Below are 16,511 nucleotides of genomic sequence, written 5' to 3' on the forward strand. Positions count from 1 at the left end.
TCCCCTTCTCCTTGTGCCCTCAATCTTTCCCAACGCATCAGGGTCTTTTCCAGGGAGTGTTCTCTTCTCATGAGGTGGCCAAAGTATTGGAGCCTCAGCTTCACGATCTGTCCTTCCAGTGAGCACTCAGGGCTAATTTCCTTAAGAATGGATGGGTTTGATCTTCTTGCAGTCCATGGGACTCTCAAGAGTCTCCTCCAGCACCATAATTCAAAAGCATCAATTCTTCGGCAATCAGCCTTCTTTATGGTCCATCTCTCACTTCCATACATCACTACTGGGAAAACCATGGCTTTAACTATACGGACCTTTGTTGGCAAGGTGAGGTCTCTGCTTTTTAAGATGCTGTCTAGGTTTGCCATCGCCTTTCTCCCAAGGAGCAGGCGTCTTTTAATTTCGTGACTGCTGTCACCATCTGCAGTGATCATGGAGCCCAAGAAAGTAAAATCTCTCACTGCCTCCATTTCTTCCCCTTCTATTTGCCAGGAGGTGATGGGCCCAGTGGCCATGATCTTCGTTTTTTTGATGTTGAGCTTCAGACCATATTTTACGCTCTCCTCTTTCACCCTCATTAAAAGGTTCTTTAATTCCTCCTCACTTTCTGCTATCAAGGTTGTGTCATCTGCATATCTGAGGTTGTTGATATTTCTTCCAGCAATCTTAATTCCGGCTTGGGGTTCATCCAGCCCAGCCTTTCGCATGATGAATTCTGCATATAAGTTAAATAAGCAGGGAGACAATATACAGCCTTGCCGTACTCCTTTCCCAATTTTGAACCAATCAGTTGTTCCATATCCAGTTCTAACTGTAGCTTCTTGTCCCACTTAGAGATTTCTCAGGAGACAGATGAGGTGATCAGGCACTTCCATTTCTTTAAGAACTTGCCATAGTTTGCTGTGGTCGACACAGTCAAAGGCTTTTGCATAGTCAATGAAGCAAAAGTAGATGTCTTTCTGGAACTCTCTAGCTTTCTCCATAATCCAGCACATGTTTGCAATTTGGTCTCTGGTTCCTCTGCCTCTTCTAAATCCAGCTTGCACTTCTGGGAGTTCTCGGTCCATATACTGCTTGAGCCTTCCTTGTAGAATTTTAAGCATACCCTTGCTAGCGTGTGAAATGAGTGCAATTGTGCGGTAGTTGGAGCATTCTTTGGCAGTGCCCATCTTTGGGATTGGGATGTAGACTGATCTTCTCCAATCCTCTGGCCACTGCTGAGTTTTCCAAACTTGCTGGCATATTGAGTGTAGCACCTTAACAGCATCATCTTTTAAAATTTTAAGTAGTTCAGCTGGAATACCATCACTTCCACTGGCCTACAGGGGTCTGTAACCAGATCAGATTAGCTATCCTCAATTCCTTCATCCAAGTTGTTTATAAAGATGCTGAACAACAATGGGGCGAGGCAGAACCTTGTCACTTTTCCCCAGGATGATGAGGAACCATTAGTGAGCACTCTTTGGGTTTAGTCAGTCAATCAGCTACAAATCCACCTTAACAGTTACCTCATTCAGCCCACATTTTACCAACTTCTCTGCAAGAATATCATGGGGCACCAAAGAAAATTGTGTGGCAAACCCGCTTAAAACAAACCATCATATCAGTATAGTTGCATAGGTACAGTTGGAATACATTCATAGGCATATATTTGGGAGTCAGAAGCAGTTGAGGAGAGATTATATGGTGTATCTTTAGTGCTTTAGTGTTTTGTTGTCAAGAGGTAAAGTCCAAACTAGAAATTTCCATATCTATTTTCTCCATTGTTTTTGTTTTAATGAAAAGCAACCTTAGAAGAGTTAAGGTAAGTGGGGAATTGTTGCTTAAACTTTTCGTCTCCTACTTTTTGTAGGAGGGGTTATCCCCAGTGGGAGAAAATACAGGTCTCTGGGGAATGAATTTGAATGGGGGGGGGGAGGAAAAATATTAAGTACTCCTGCCCACCATTCCTCCCTTCAAGATTCCAGCCTCCCAGGGGCTAAGAAGAGCACATCTGTATCTTTTCCAAACATCTTCACTTTATAATTCCTATTCCAGGAATTTCTTGGGCTCTCCTTTTAGTCTCTCCTAATTTTTATTTCATTTTCGAAATCATAGATCATCTCCATGAAGACTTGTGTAAATCTGTGCACCTGCTCTGATCTCAGTGTAGTTCCCTTCCCTAATTTGTTGTTGTTGTTTAGTCGTGTCCGACTCTTCGTGACCCCATGGACCAGAGCACGCCAGGCACTCCTGTCTTCCACTGCCTCCCGCAGTTTGGTCAAACTCATGCTGGTACCTTCGAGAACACTGTCCAACCATCTCGTCCTCTGTCGTCCCCTTCTCCTTGTGCCCTCAATCTTTCCCAACATCAAGGTCTTTTCCAGGGAGTCTTCTCTTCTCATGAGGTGGCCAAAGTCTTGGAGCCTCAGCTTCAGGATCTGTCCTTCCAGTGAGCACTCAGGGCTGATTTCCTTAAGAATGGATAGGTTTTATCTTCTTGCAGTCCATGGGACTCTCAAGAGTCTTCTCCAGCACCATAATTCAAAAGCATCAATTCTTCGGCAATCAGCTTTCTTTATGGTCCAGCTCTCACTTCCGTACATCACTACTGGGAAAACAGACCTTTGTTGGCAAGGTGATGTCTCTGCTTTTTAAGATGCTGTCTAGGTTTGTCATTGCTTTTCTCCCAAGAAGCAGGCGTCTTTTAATTTCGTGGCTGCTGTCACCATCTGCAGTGATCATGGAGCCCAAGAAAGTAAAATCTCTCACTGCCTCCATTTCTTCCCCTTCTATTTGCCAGGAGGTGAAGGCCCCAGTGGCCATGATCTTCGGGGGTTTTTATGTTGAGCTTCAGACCATATTTTGTACTCTCCTATTTCACCCTCATTAAAAGGTTCTTTAATTCCTCCTCACTTTCTGCCATCAAGGTTGTATCATCTGCATATCTGAGGTTGTTGATATTTCTTCCAGCAATCTTAATTCCGGCTTGGGATTCATCCAGCCCAGCCTTTCGCATGATGAGTTCTGCATATGTTAAATAGCAGGGAGACAATATACAGCCTTGTCGTACTCCTTTCACAATTTTAAACCAATCAGTTGTTCCATATCCAGTTCTAACTGTAGCTTCTTGTCCCACATAGAGATTTCTCAGGAGACAGATGAGGTGATCAGGCACTCCCATTTCTTTAAGAACTTGCCATAGTTTGCTGTGGTCGACACAGTCACAGGCTAATAGTTCTCTCATATTTTTCATCACTGCCTGATCGAAGTTCATATTTAGCAAATTTACAAAGTAAGATTTTGATTCAATATCCTGTCAGCTTGTGATTTGTATCAAGTAGGAGTGCATGGGGGGCTGACAAAGTGAAAGCCCAGTAGAATTTGGTTTCCCCCCTTTGTTCTCATAAAGTTCAAGAAATATGAAAGGCCTCATCCTTGAGAATGATGCAAAAAGCAGATTGTGCACTGAATAACCCTGGAGGCGCATCCAAGAACTTTATTTATGCCTAATTCAGCATTTGTTGCTCTCATTCCAGAAATAAAAGTGAAACAGCCAAAGCAAATCAATGCATAACCAATACACATTTTGAGAGCTTTACATTGAAGTTGGCTGGATTCCCTTTTCTTTCTTTTGCCTTAAATATCATTTGAATCCCTTGAACTTTAACTGAACCATAAGGCAACTGTGAAGTTTAATAGCTACCTTCCAAAGATTTGACTTACCCACTGGATTTGCTATTTATAGGGTCCATTAGTACCAAATGTCTGGGTTGTTTTTATAGTAGTCATTAATAGTAGAAATACTGTTTCTGCTGCATTGACTGCTCCTCCTGTGTCACCAAAAATATCCATCAAAATAGTGCTATGAACAGAACCTTACTTGATAGCATCCCTGGAGGTGATTTTGTTTGTTAGTTTGTTTGTTATGCCTTACATTGAAGCTTCCATTAGTCAGCAAAGCAGCCTCTCTTTGAGCGCTGCCCCCCATACGTACTTTAACTTTTAGCCATTGTGACCGGGTCAAAGAAAGTCTATGGTACTTAACAGTTGTTGCATAGTTGCAAGAGCAAGACTAAGATCTTGATAGTACAACAAGGCATGGTCTGGATGATTGATGGCTAGTGGCCATGACTGAAGTAAAGACAGCTTCAGGAATAAAATGGGATCAGTAGTCAGGGTGTCCCTGTTGGAATGTTGATACAGAAAACTGTTGGAAACAAGAAGCCAAGGACTGTAGCTAAAAAATTTGTTTGTGATGCCAAGCTCTCATTTGGCAGCACCCTCAGAAGCATTTCTAGTTGTCTGCAGTAGATCCAGATTTAAACCCACAGATCTGGAACATCACATCTCCTCACTATTGCCCACTGACAGCGGCCACAAAAAGTTGGAGAAAATTCAGATAAAATTTTCAGTTGTCCTTCTTTTAGAGGGAGAAAATGGGGGGGGGGGGGTTCCCCAGCCTGTAACAGCCATGAGGAGTATATCTGAATGGGTGATGGAAGGGTAAGGAGCGGGTTTCTGCTATGCAACAGTTCAGGTGTGTTCAATATTTGATCCAGCTGGTTGGAGTTTTTTTTACAAAGGTTGAATTGAACTTTCAAACCACGAAGGTTCACCCAGAATTTGGAAGTATCTATAGATGAAAGGTATTCCACAGAAAAAGGACCACTGCAGAGAAGGCCCTTACTCGAGTTATTGCAGATTAATTTCTGCATGGCTAGAAGTGTCACCTCCTCAGGGAATGAGTTGGATTGTAAAGAGGGAGGCTCTCTCCCAGGCAGCCTGCCCCTAAGCTGTTCAGGGTCATAAAGGTTAGCAAGAAGACCTTAAACTCAGCTTGATAGTGAATAGAGCCCCAAAGGCACATGTTTTGAAACAGTTATATTCTGCACACGTGGTAGTTTATAATAAATATTAAATTGCAAAACTGAAAAATAAAATCTAATATATAACAGGTTGTTTTTTTTTAAAAAAAAGGATGAGGAATACAAGTGGTCATATTGTATTTATTTAGAGAATTTATACACTGCCCTTCAGCCTAAGCTCCCACCAGACATCTCTGACAGATGAGTCATTCTGCTAGATATTGTCTCTTTTTCACCCACTCAGTATTTTTGCAAACATATTCGTGAATTATTAACAGCAGTTTGGAACTACTATAGAGTGACTTGGCAGCTGTACAGATCTCTGCTTGGCAGATTCTGGGCACACTGTTGATCTGACACTTTTGTCTCTACTGACTGAAGTCAATAAAATTCTATTGCTATCAACTGTCCCCCTACAAACAATTCAATACAATAGTAAATTATTGTCAGTTGTGAGATAAAACAATAGTACATGTTAAATGCCAGAAACTAAGGTAAATATACACTTCCTACTGCCAATCCAGCAGCTAAGACAAGTGATAATGCCATTTTTATATTCTGTTCCACAACATGTACTTCGATCTTAATCAGCTATTTTAATATGATGATACTGATGGTGACCACCATAGCATTAAGCATATCAGTGACATCTATTTTTATTGGCTTTGATCCAACCTCAGCGTGTGGAAGCAGAAATTTTGCTCACAGACAGGGATGTCACTGATAATGTCAGTAGCTGTAGCCTTCCCACCCCAATGTTGCCTCACATTTTGGGGAGGGGGGTTGTGTGGAGCAGCTGGGTGGGTAAGTGGGTATTTAGTGAGACAGACATAGGCAAAGGTAAAGGAACCCCTGACCATTAGGTCCAGTCGTGGCCAACTCTGGGGTTGCGGTGCTCATCTTGCTTTATTGGCCGAGGGAACAGCTTCCGGGTCATGTGGCCAGCATGACTAAGCCACTTCTGGCGGACCAGAGCAGCACACGGAAACGCCGTTTACCTTCCCGCTGGAGTGGTTCCTATTTATCTACTTGCACTTTGACGTGCTTTTGAACTGCTAGGTTGGCAGGAGCAGGGACCGAGCAATGGGAGCTCACCCCGTTGCGGGGATTCAAACCCCCAACCTTCTGATCAGCAAGTCCTAGGCTCTGTGGTTTAACCCACAGCACCACCCACGTCCCGAGACAGACATACTCTTGTGCAAAAGCACTTTCTCAGGTGTTTCCATTTGTCCAAGCAGAATGTGGCTCTAAACTTTATCGCAGACCCTCCCATTGCTCATAAAAACTTGCATGCTGTGATTTTATAGCACTGTGTGGGTCAATTTGACATCTTTTATTGAACTTTTTGTATATTGGGAATGTATTTTGAAAGCAAAGTTTTGGCATATTTCTCCTTCGATACCATTTTCTAAGTGGCAGAAAACAGCAGCAAAGGAGAAAACAGAGGGGATGGTTTAAACAGTGTAAAACGTGTTCAGGTGTCTCTAGAGATGTTAGTTTTAGTAGAATTACTAAGGACCATGGTTGATTTTAAGATATGCAGTAGGGGAGGCTTATAAAGAATGAAATCCTAACTCAATGACTCTAGTCATTGAGAAGATAAAGGAAGTGTATTCCTGTAGCTTACCTCTCCACCTGCCTTGGTCTTGTGGGCTGCTTAGGACACCTTGCTCAGGAGAAGGGGACTGCAAATGAGAAATAGGTCTTATCTACTTGCTAGGTGGTAACCCAGAAAACCAGCCCCAACTATGACCCAGCAATTGGAAATGGTTTCAGGCTTCTTGTCCTTCCTGCAGACCTCAGGTCAGGTGCAGGTGAACGGGCGGCAGCATGGGAAGTGGAAGGAAGGAATGAGACTGTTGAAAGCAAGGCTAGGAACTGGATGTTACTGTAAGGCTTGGTTGCTGATGAATTTAGGCTTCTTCAGAACCTAATATTTCTCTCACTGGACCTTCTCAAATCCCCACACACTGATGAGAAAAATGGCACTGCCTTTATACCTGATGTTCATCAAGTGTGTGGGGATTCAAATATAGAGATGGTGTTGCTTCGTCAATGGACTAGCTTTCAATGGTCCTGCCACCTCAATCTTTGAACATTTTAAACAATCAGGAACAAACTGCCTGGCCAACTTGTGTGTGTATGTGCTTTTTGGGTCTTTAGCTAGGAAAGCATGTAGGAAAAGTGTTTTCCCTCCCTGATATTTCCTCCTCCACACTAATTGCTTTAGCTGATGAGGTGGTTTTCACACTGAACTTTGCCCCCACATATAGGGCTGTCAATCCTGGAACTCAGATATTCTGGTTTCTTCTTGGGTCTTGGGGGCAAAGGCCTCTGGAATGAGGATGGCACCATGTAGTTTTTGGTAGATTTTGGGGTGGAGTCCTTTGTAAAAAGCCATCTATCCATCTAATGGGCAGCTGGAGGACAAGATTGCCAATTGCAACGCCTTTTTTTAAAAATCAGTTGGAGACCTTACCCCAAAACCTGCCAAAAGACAACAATATGCTCCCTAGACCCACTAAAAGCCTCTGAACTGGCTCTTGACCCATCCCAAGTTGACTCACCCATATTCCATCCAGAATGTTTTTCTCTCTCCAAGAAGTGATAACTCAGATTTTCTGCTAGGAGTAGGAACAATGTTCTTCTGTTACATAGCTGTTTTGAATAGAAATAGAAGGTGTATTTGATCCATCTTTTAGATTTAGGGGAGCTAGTCTCAAACGTTTGTTGGGGGAGACCTAGGTTTTTTTTGGGGGGGTTATTTGTCCTGTCTTCACGCTTTTTATGATGGAGGACCGCTGTAGCCACCCCCAACGACACGTTCTCAAGATGGAGGGGGAGGGAACAGCTGCAGTCGCCTGCGGTTCCTGCGCAATGTTTGCCATCTTGCCAAAGGTTGCAGGCAGCTTTACCTGCAGCAATTGCATGTTGATTGCCCTCTTAGAAGACAAAGTCCAGCAACTGGAGGAACGTGTAGCTACGCTCCAAAGAATTAGAGAGCTGGAGCTCTTCTTGGAAGCAACAGAGCACACCGTCTCCACCAAGGAGGAGACAGGGGACTCCCCTGAGAAGGAGGCTAGTTCACCAACACAGGAGCCAGATATATGGAGAAACGTGACTCAAAGAAGTAGGAGGCCCAGGGTTCGCTCTGCTTGTTTAGAAATACACAATCGCTTTGAGGTCCTCTCCCCTAGCATGGAAGACGAAGAGCAGACTCCATTTGAGGATCTCTCCCTCATTACAGTCGATCAGGTATATGAAGACGAGCAGCAAAGTCAGTCCTCAGGGAATGTGCAGGCGACCTTGGAACGGACAGCTCACGGAAGAACCCTGACCAAACCCAAGAGGAGGCGTGTAGTGGTGATAGGGGATTCCCTACTGAGGGGAACAGAAGCAGTGATCTGTGGGCCTGACAAGATGTCTCGGGAAGTGTGCTGTCTCCCCGGGGCTAAGATCCAAGATGTAACTGAACGACTGCAAGGAATCATAAAACCCACTAACAAATACCCCTTCCTCTTGGTTCATGTGGGAACCAATGACACTGGCAAGCAATAGCCTCCAGAAGATCAAAAGAGACTATAACGCTCTGGGCAGGAAATTGAAGCAATTAAATGCACAAATTGTCATCTCATCTGTCCTCCCAGTTGAACGACGTGGCCCAGGGAGAGAGGGAAAAATAGTGGAAGTGAACAGCTGGCTTCACAAATGGTGTAAACAGGAACCGTTTGGATTCTTAGATCACGGACTGCAGTTTCTTGAAGATGGACTTCTGGCAAGCGATGGGCTGCACCTCACAACGATTGGGAGGAATGTTTTTTGCCAAAAATCTCAGAACCCTCATCAGGAGGGCTTTAAACTGACTAATGTGGGGGAGGGAGACAGTGCTCCTGAAGGTAGGAGTCTATCAATTGATGAAGATGATCATCCAAATGTCATAGACCAAATGGAGCAAACAGCACGCAGACCTAGTGGTGGCAGGAAAAAATCCTTAAATAAGAGACACAGGGGAATGTTTAATGGACTTCAATGTCTGTACACTAATGCGCAAAGCATGGGAAATAAACAAGATGAGCTTGAGCTCTTGGTACAGCAAACTAACTATGACATAATAGGCATCACTGAAACCTGGTGGGATAAGTCCCACGATTGGAATGTAATAATGGAGGGATACAATCTATTTCAGAGAAACAGACCAGACAAGAAAGGAGGAGGAGTGGCGTTATATGTCAGGGATGTGTATACCTGTGAAGAGATCCAAGATTTAGAACCTCAAACCCAAAGTGAGAGCATTTGGGTCAAAATCAAGGGAGAGAAGAATAACAGTGACCTCATTGTGGGAGTTTACTATAGATCCCCAAGCCAAACGGAGGACATAGATGATGCCTTCCTGGAACAGATGGCCAAGCATGCAAAAGGAAGGGAGATAGTAGTAATGGGGGACTTCAATTACCCGGATATTTGTTGGATGTCAAACTCAGCCAAGAGCATAAGGTCAAACAGATTCCTCACTGGCCTTGCAGACAACTTCATTGTCCAGAAAGTGGGAGAAGCAACAAGAGGTACAGCCATTTTAGATCTGGTCCTAACCAATGTTGATGACCTGGTTAGTGGGGTAGAAGTGGAAGGATCATTAGGCGCGAGTGATCATGCTCTTCTGAAGTTTACTATACAGCGGAAAGGAGCAGCCAAGCATACTAGGACTCAGTTTGTGATCCTGATCAAATTTGCAGATGACACCAAACTGGGAGGGGTGGCTAACACCCCAGAGGACAGGATCACACTTCAAAACGACCTTGACAGATTAGAGAACTGGGCCAAAACAAACAAGATGAATTTTAACAGGGAGAAATGTAAAGTATTGCACTTGGGCAAAAAAAATGAGAGGCACAAATCCAAGATGGGTGACACCTGGCTTGAGAGCAGTACATGTGAAAAGGATCTAGGAGTCTTGGTTGACCACAAACTTGACATGAGCCAACAGTGTGACGCGGCAGCTAAAAAAGCCAATGCAATTCTGGGCTGCATCAATAGGAGTATAGCATCTAGATCAAGGGAAGTAATAGTGCCACTGTATTCTGCTCTGGTCAGACCTCACCTGGAGTACTGTGTCCAGTTCTGGGCACCACAGTTCAAGAAGGACATTGACAAACTGGAACGTGTCCAGAGGAGGGCAACCAAAATGGTCAAAGGCCTGGAAACAATGCCTTATGGCTAAGGGAGCTGGGCATGTTTAGCCTGGAGAAGAGGAGGTTAAGGGGTGATATGATAGCCATGTTCAAATATATAAAAGGATGTCACATAGAGGAGGGAGAAAGGTTGTTTTCTGCTGCTCCAGAGAAGCGGACACGGAGCAATGGATCCAAAGTACAAGAAAGAAGATTCCACCTAAACATTAGGAAGAACTTCCTGACAGTAAGAGCTGTTTGACAGTGGAATTTGCTGCCAAGGAGTGTGGTGGAGTCTCCTTCTTTGGAGGTCTTTAAGCAGAGGCTTGACAACCATATGTCAGGAGTGCTCTGATGGTGTTTCCTGCTTGGCAGGGGGTTGGACTCGATGGCCCTTATGGTCTCTTCCAGCTCTATGATTCTATGATTCTATGTGTACTCTTGCTATGCAGAAGAGCCTTCAGCTCATAGTAGATGCCCTGTGTAGCTGGGTTATTATTCTATCCAACTTAGGAGAATGGCCATTCCACCCTTGGGGGTTGCAACTGTTGGTAATGATGTTCATGTGAGAATCCAGCCTTCTAAATTATGTGTCTAAGCAATCTACTGAAAAATATTTTAGAGAAAGCAGGGATCCTAAACCTGTTGTAGATCAAAACACATTGAACGCAATAGGGTGACTGTAGAGACTGTAATTTCAGAAGCACCATCTTAGTCTGTAATCACTGTTCATGCAGGGTGCCTTTTAAGCACATATATATTTCGCTATATCACTTACATTAATGTGCTTTTGTTTGTCTTGTTGTTAATCTTACTACTGTCCCAGAAGAAGTATCCGCAAGGATAGTCCAAGTAGTAACAGCTGAAGCTGTGGCAGTCCTGAAAGGTGAACAGGAACAAGAAGCCCAGCACAAAGATCAGCCTGCACCATTACCTTTAGGTAAAGCAAGCAATCTCAGCTGTATTTTGTGTTACAAACGTCAAGCTTTTGCACTGCAGCTGTGGCCTAGATTTTTTCTTATTTACTCGTTCATTTATTTTAAGAATTTAAGAGCTAAGATGCTGACATATTCACATTATTCAAGAGCAGGCCTTCTATCCACATGATCACTTGCTGCAATTCCGCTTATTGCTTGAAAGTCACAAGCTTTGCCAATTCCAGGTGCTTCCACACTAGGCTTTTAGTTTGGAAACTGCAGTGCCTCATACGCTTACTTTCTCTAAGGCATCCACATGATGTTGGTGTCCAAGCATTCTCATCCTATATTTTCTTTGTGGCTCTTCCATCTTTTCTCAGATTGCAGAAAGTCCATTTTTTGCAGAATAGAAGAGTAGCACACTTTCTACAGGTGTAGAAGTCTTCAGTATTTGTCTTCTGTCTTTTAAAAAGGATGAGTTGTTCCCCATTGAGGATGTCAACACACTTTGTTTATAACATTTGTGCTGGGTGCCATTTTATTACCCCATTTTTGTTTTTTTTAATCAATCTTTTAAATATTGCTAAAGCACTTTTCCACCTATATATATGTATATTTGAAAAAATGGAAAAGCAATAGCATATCATATAGCATTATTGCAGTATAGTGTTATAGTACTCGGCTACGAGTGATCGCCAGAGAAAGAAGTGATAGAGCACCATAATAAATTACCAACAGAATGGATTAAAGATTATAGTAGTTTTGTCAAGGTTTAAGAGATAGAAGACAGGGTGCAGCACAGGAAAGGAAACAAACATCATGGAAAAGAGGGTGGGAAGGTAAACAGCATTTCCGTGTGCTCTGGCTTCCGTTACAGTGTCCTGTTGCGCCCGAAGTGGTTTAGTCATGCTGGCCACATGACCCGGAAAAGCTGTCTATGGACAAAGGCAGGCTCTCTCAGCCTCAAAGCGAGATGAGCGCTGCATCCCATAGTCTCCTTTGACTGGACTTAACCATCCAGGGCTCCTTTACTCTTTTACCTTGATAGATAGATAAATAGATAGATAGATTGATAGAGATAGATGATAGATGATAGATAGATGATAGATAGATAGATAGATAGATAGATAGATAGATAGATGATAGAAAGATAGATAGCTAGATAGATAGATAAGTAGGTAGAGCAATACTCCTGATCATGTGGGAAATCCATTGTAATTCTTCTTGCAGCTTACAGTAGAAGAGCAGTGACAGGAGCTACCCATGTGGAAGTAGCCCCTGTATCATGCAACATTTGAGGGAAGATGGAAACATTCCCTGATCCAGTTTTCCTGATCTTTGCTTAATGCTTGAGATTTGTTTCAAATTCTGATGTTTGTATTTAGAGTACTCCTCCCTTCCCCAGCATTTAAAGCAACCCAACCTTTTTATGTCACTCTATGCTTTTACAAAAAGTCTTTCCTTCTTGCTCAGCCACATGTTTTGCCCACAGTTTTATTAAAGGGTGCAAAATGCATGAGGGTCATTTCTGATGACAGAAGACCATCAAGGTTTCAAAGTGCAGAAAGTTCTCTGTAGGGCAGAATAAAAAGGTTACATACAGAACAATCCTGTTTCCTGACCTGTGCTGCTGGGGAGAGCTAAGATGTAGTCCTGCTCCACTAGGCTGGGGTGGCAAAGGGCTCCGCTGATGTGGAGGAGCTTATTTCAGCTGCTGCAAGCATGAGCTGTTGACAGGCTACTGCAGGAATAAGGTCCCGAAACAGGGCCGAACAAGACCAATGAAAGATCTACTGGGTGCCAAGTGAGTTTAGCTGCCAGAGAGGAGCCTGATCCAGGCTTCTCTCTTGTGCCATTGTGGAGAAAAATACTGCCCCCATCCTCTACTCTGGTCAGCATGAGCAGCAGGGCTTTGGAAAGAGCAATGACTCCACTCATCCTGGTTATGAGCTAGGATTGCTTCCTGAATTATCAGTTGAATACAGAACAAGGTTATATAGCTAGCACAAACAACGGATTGTATCTTATGGTAGCTTTGCACTTGCAAGAAGCACTCACTCAAACAATTTTCTCCGATTCCAAGTTCTACTTAATGCAAAACTCAAAAAGCTGTACTTGGGGGATGTTCTTTTCCCCCAGGGCAGTATTGGATATGGCACAGAAGACTGCAGTAGGTTGGGGTAACCAGTGAAAATTGGGTGCTTTGCCTTGTGCATGTGGAGGTTCTTCTAAGCACAAAGCCACCATTAGATTCAACCCATTGTTTGGTTCAAACAAGCAAATGGAGCTTTAGCACATGTTTTAAGTTCTTGCTGAACTGCATTGAAAAATATCTGAGCCCTCATAGTAAAAGCTGCCATTGCATGCACACACCAAAATAAGCAAATAATGGTTTCCCTACAGTATGCATTCTGTGCTTGAATGTGAACATTCATTGGTGTATGTACTTGTATAATGTATCATCACCACCACCACCATCTTTTGTAATAGAATGATTTTGACTTTTACACTGTTAATAAAGACTTAACTTATCTACATGACATCCCAGATATGTTGAAGAAATTGCTAATAGGCATGCACTGTTACAAAACCATTTTCTGTAATCAGGTATAGCGACTCAGAAGCATAGGCACAACTCTTCCAAACTGAATCATATTTAAGCCCTGCTGAGATCAGTGAAAATGACTTAAGAATATACTGATTTTTCCCACAAATGGGCTTTAATGCTTAAATTTGGCAGAAAAATGCTCAGGCTTTTAAGAGGAAGGTTTAGGAAATGTTCCATGGGTCTTGTTCCCACTGTATCTGTGGTTTTGTCACTATCCCACTTTCGTGTTTCATATACTGCAGTTGGGCATTGGAAAGGAAGTTAGTGGTAAAGGTTTCTGCTTAGCTGTGGGTCAGCCTTGAGCTGGCAAAATTCAAGATTTGGCTTTAAGCAGTTACAATATGAAATTAAGTAGGTTCCGGAGAAAATAGGATTTAATCATTTATGTAAGCAATTATACGTTTATCCTTTCAGATACCTGTAAGTGAATTAAACATGTGGTTGGGCACCTCTATGTGATGTTCTTTCTCCCCTAATGATATTTAAAAAACTCTTCCCCTCCTGCTTTTGGCTTGTGAATGTGCTTTTCTTCAAGGCATGTAAGAATTATCAGGTCAATCATTCAAACGGCTTTGATGTAAACAAAAAACACTAGTATTTATGTACAACTTTACTAAAGAAACAAAAACAATAAGCTATTTCAGTAGAATTATCAGCATAATGCTACATCATCTGAATCGAGTGGTTACTATTGTTGGTATAAGACAATGCAAGTCTTAGATCCAACTCAATTGAAATGTTATAATATGCTTCCAGGTAACTGTAATGCAGATCAGCCTTCCCCAACCCGGTATTTTCCAGATGCTTTGGACCACAACTCCCATCACCCCCCAACCAGTGCTTTGCTGGCTTGGACTGATGAGAGTCCAACAATATCTGGCAGAGCTACCAGGTTAGGAAACATTGGCATAGATTGTCCAGTTGACATAACCTAGTCTCAAAGCAGTTAATTGTTGTGTCTCATTTTTACTGTTCAATCTTTAGCAGTTGAAGAAACAGCTAACCTGCCTCCTTCTCCGCCCCCATCACCAGCTTCAGAGCAGACTGGAACATTGGAAGAAGGTAAGAATTCCCTTGGGTGTTGCAGAGCCCATCTCTAAGGAGAGAAACCCAGGAATCCTAATGAGAGAGGTAGGAGGATGACCTGCCAGCATTAATTTAAAGGGCAGCGAGCATTTTCCCTAATAGCAAGCTAGCAGTTCCACATCGCTGTAAAGCACAAGCAGTACCGATATGTACATTGTTATGTACGTATCTATATATGCTTATGGTGATATTTGGGAGTGTATATTAACATGAATACAAGTTTTGTTGCGCCATTGAATAGATATTCCAAATGGCTTTGAAAAGATTCTGGTACCTTGAAGAAAGGGCAGGAAAAATTGTGGCCTTCTAGATATTGTTGGATTACAACTGCCAACACCCCTGGCCAATATTGGCCAGGCAGACTCATGCTGATGGGAGTTGGAGTCCAAGAATATCAAGAAGCCCATTGGTTCCACAGCCCTGCTTTTAAGGCTTACAGATAGAGGATAATTCCACTTGGTACAATTTCTCTTATCACTGACTACCTGCGATGAGAAAAGCTGAACTTGGAAAAATGGTTACAGCAACCTCTCAAGTTCTGGACTAGGGAAACATACTTACTACCCAGTATACACAACTATAGAGGATGCAAAGGGCATCTCCTAGCAGTAGGAATGTCAATGTATTCTGGCAGCCCTCAAGACAAAACACAATAAAGCTTTTTCCAGTGCTTTATTTTCATGCTGGGAAAAGGTTCGTTTCTTGAATTAATTTCTTTCCATCTTTCTTTCTGCTTGCTTTATATCTGTTTTCTTTTAAATTTAGACATGACAGGTAATGTAAAACATAACAGCATAAATGTAAAAAACTATCGTAAGATAAATGTGAATTAAGTGCAATTCTGTTCTGAGGTTATTAAATGCTACCGTGATGTTCAATATCTTCTTTCTCTTTCTGTATTTTTACATAGCCAGTGAATATATGCTTTACCTGAAACTTTTAAAAGCACAGGAGCATGCCATAGGGTTGGGGGGAAATGGCAAGTCCTCCCTGATAATAAAATGAGTAATATTCTTACTATTTTTTAAATTGAGATTTGTTTGGGGGGGGGGAACTAGACTCCTGGGGTCAGCATTTTTTCAGATTTTACTGCAAACCATCATTATTCTTGTGAATACCTTTGTGGGTCCATGAATTTGTGTCCAAGTGCTAAGCTCTTTTTAATTTGGTGAGATTTAATATTGGAATAAATTTGATGTACCTGTGCCAGGAAGGGGGGAATGTTGATCCTCTAAATGTTGAAATGCAGCTCCTCTCATTCCTGGCCATTTGCTCCAGTGCCTAGCACTGATGGATGTTGGAGTCCTGCAACAGCTGGCAGGCCACAGGTTCCCCACCCCAGGCCTGTATTGTAGAACCCCCTAACTTCAGCAGCCCCCATCTACAGAGCTCTGCAAACCTCTGTTGACAAAGAAATTTGAACATGTGCTTAAATCAAGAGGCCTCTTAGTCACATGTTTAACAAAGGCTATTTCAGCCAATAGGCTGTAACTGGAGACTTGATTTTATATTGCACATCTATTACCCACCACTTCATTATGTTATTAAGGTGACACTTTGGGGAAACTTTGTAGTCACAGTCTCTGCTTCTAATGGATGTTAGAGAGTATGAAAAGTTAGAGCTGAGCTTCATGTGCAGAAAAAACACATAATATATTCCTCTCGGGGCTATGCTACTTCCCTGTGGAAGGGAAGAAACTATGTATATTTGAATGCTCATGTTTCTGCATGCATGTTTGGGTTCATAAGTGTATACGTACCTATAATCTTAAACATACATATAGCCATAAACTGAAACTTCCCTGTATGTGAAATGTTACTTAAGGAGAGTAATTAAACTTCTCCTTTGCAGGCAGACTTTCCACAGGAAAGGAGCTTTTAGCATGATGCA

General features: G+C 42.5%; 1 protein-coding gene across 33 annotated transcripts in view; it reads left to right on the forward strand.

The window, feature by feature from the left end:
* Nucleotides 1–16,511, forward strand: part of MAP2 (microtubule associated protein 2) — a 232,167-nt gene that overhangs the window by 151,705 nt on the left and 63,951 nt on the right. For 21 of the 33 annotated variants that reach the window (XM_081015216.1, XM_081015194.1, XM_081015197.1 and 18 more), the window contains 2 exons: nucleotides 10,836–10,949; nucleotides 14,519–14,596. In XM_081015216.1, the coding sequence (XP_080871342.1) occupies nucleotides 10,836–10,949; nucleotides 14,519–14,596 (192 nt within the window). The remainder of the gene's footprint in view (nucleotides 1–10,835; nucleotides 10,950–14,518; nucleotides 14,597–16,511) is intronic. The other 12 variants (XM_081015226.1, XM_081015204.1, XM_081015220.1 and 9 more) reach the window with 4 other exon arrangements.

This window comes from Podarcis pityusensis (assembly GCF_964106645.2).
Source record: "Podarcis pityusensis genome assembly, chromosome: 1".
NCBI lineage: Eukaryota > Metazoa > Chordata > Lepidosauria > Squamata > Lacertidae > Podarcis > Podarcis pityusensis.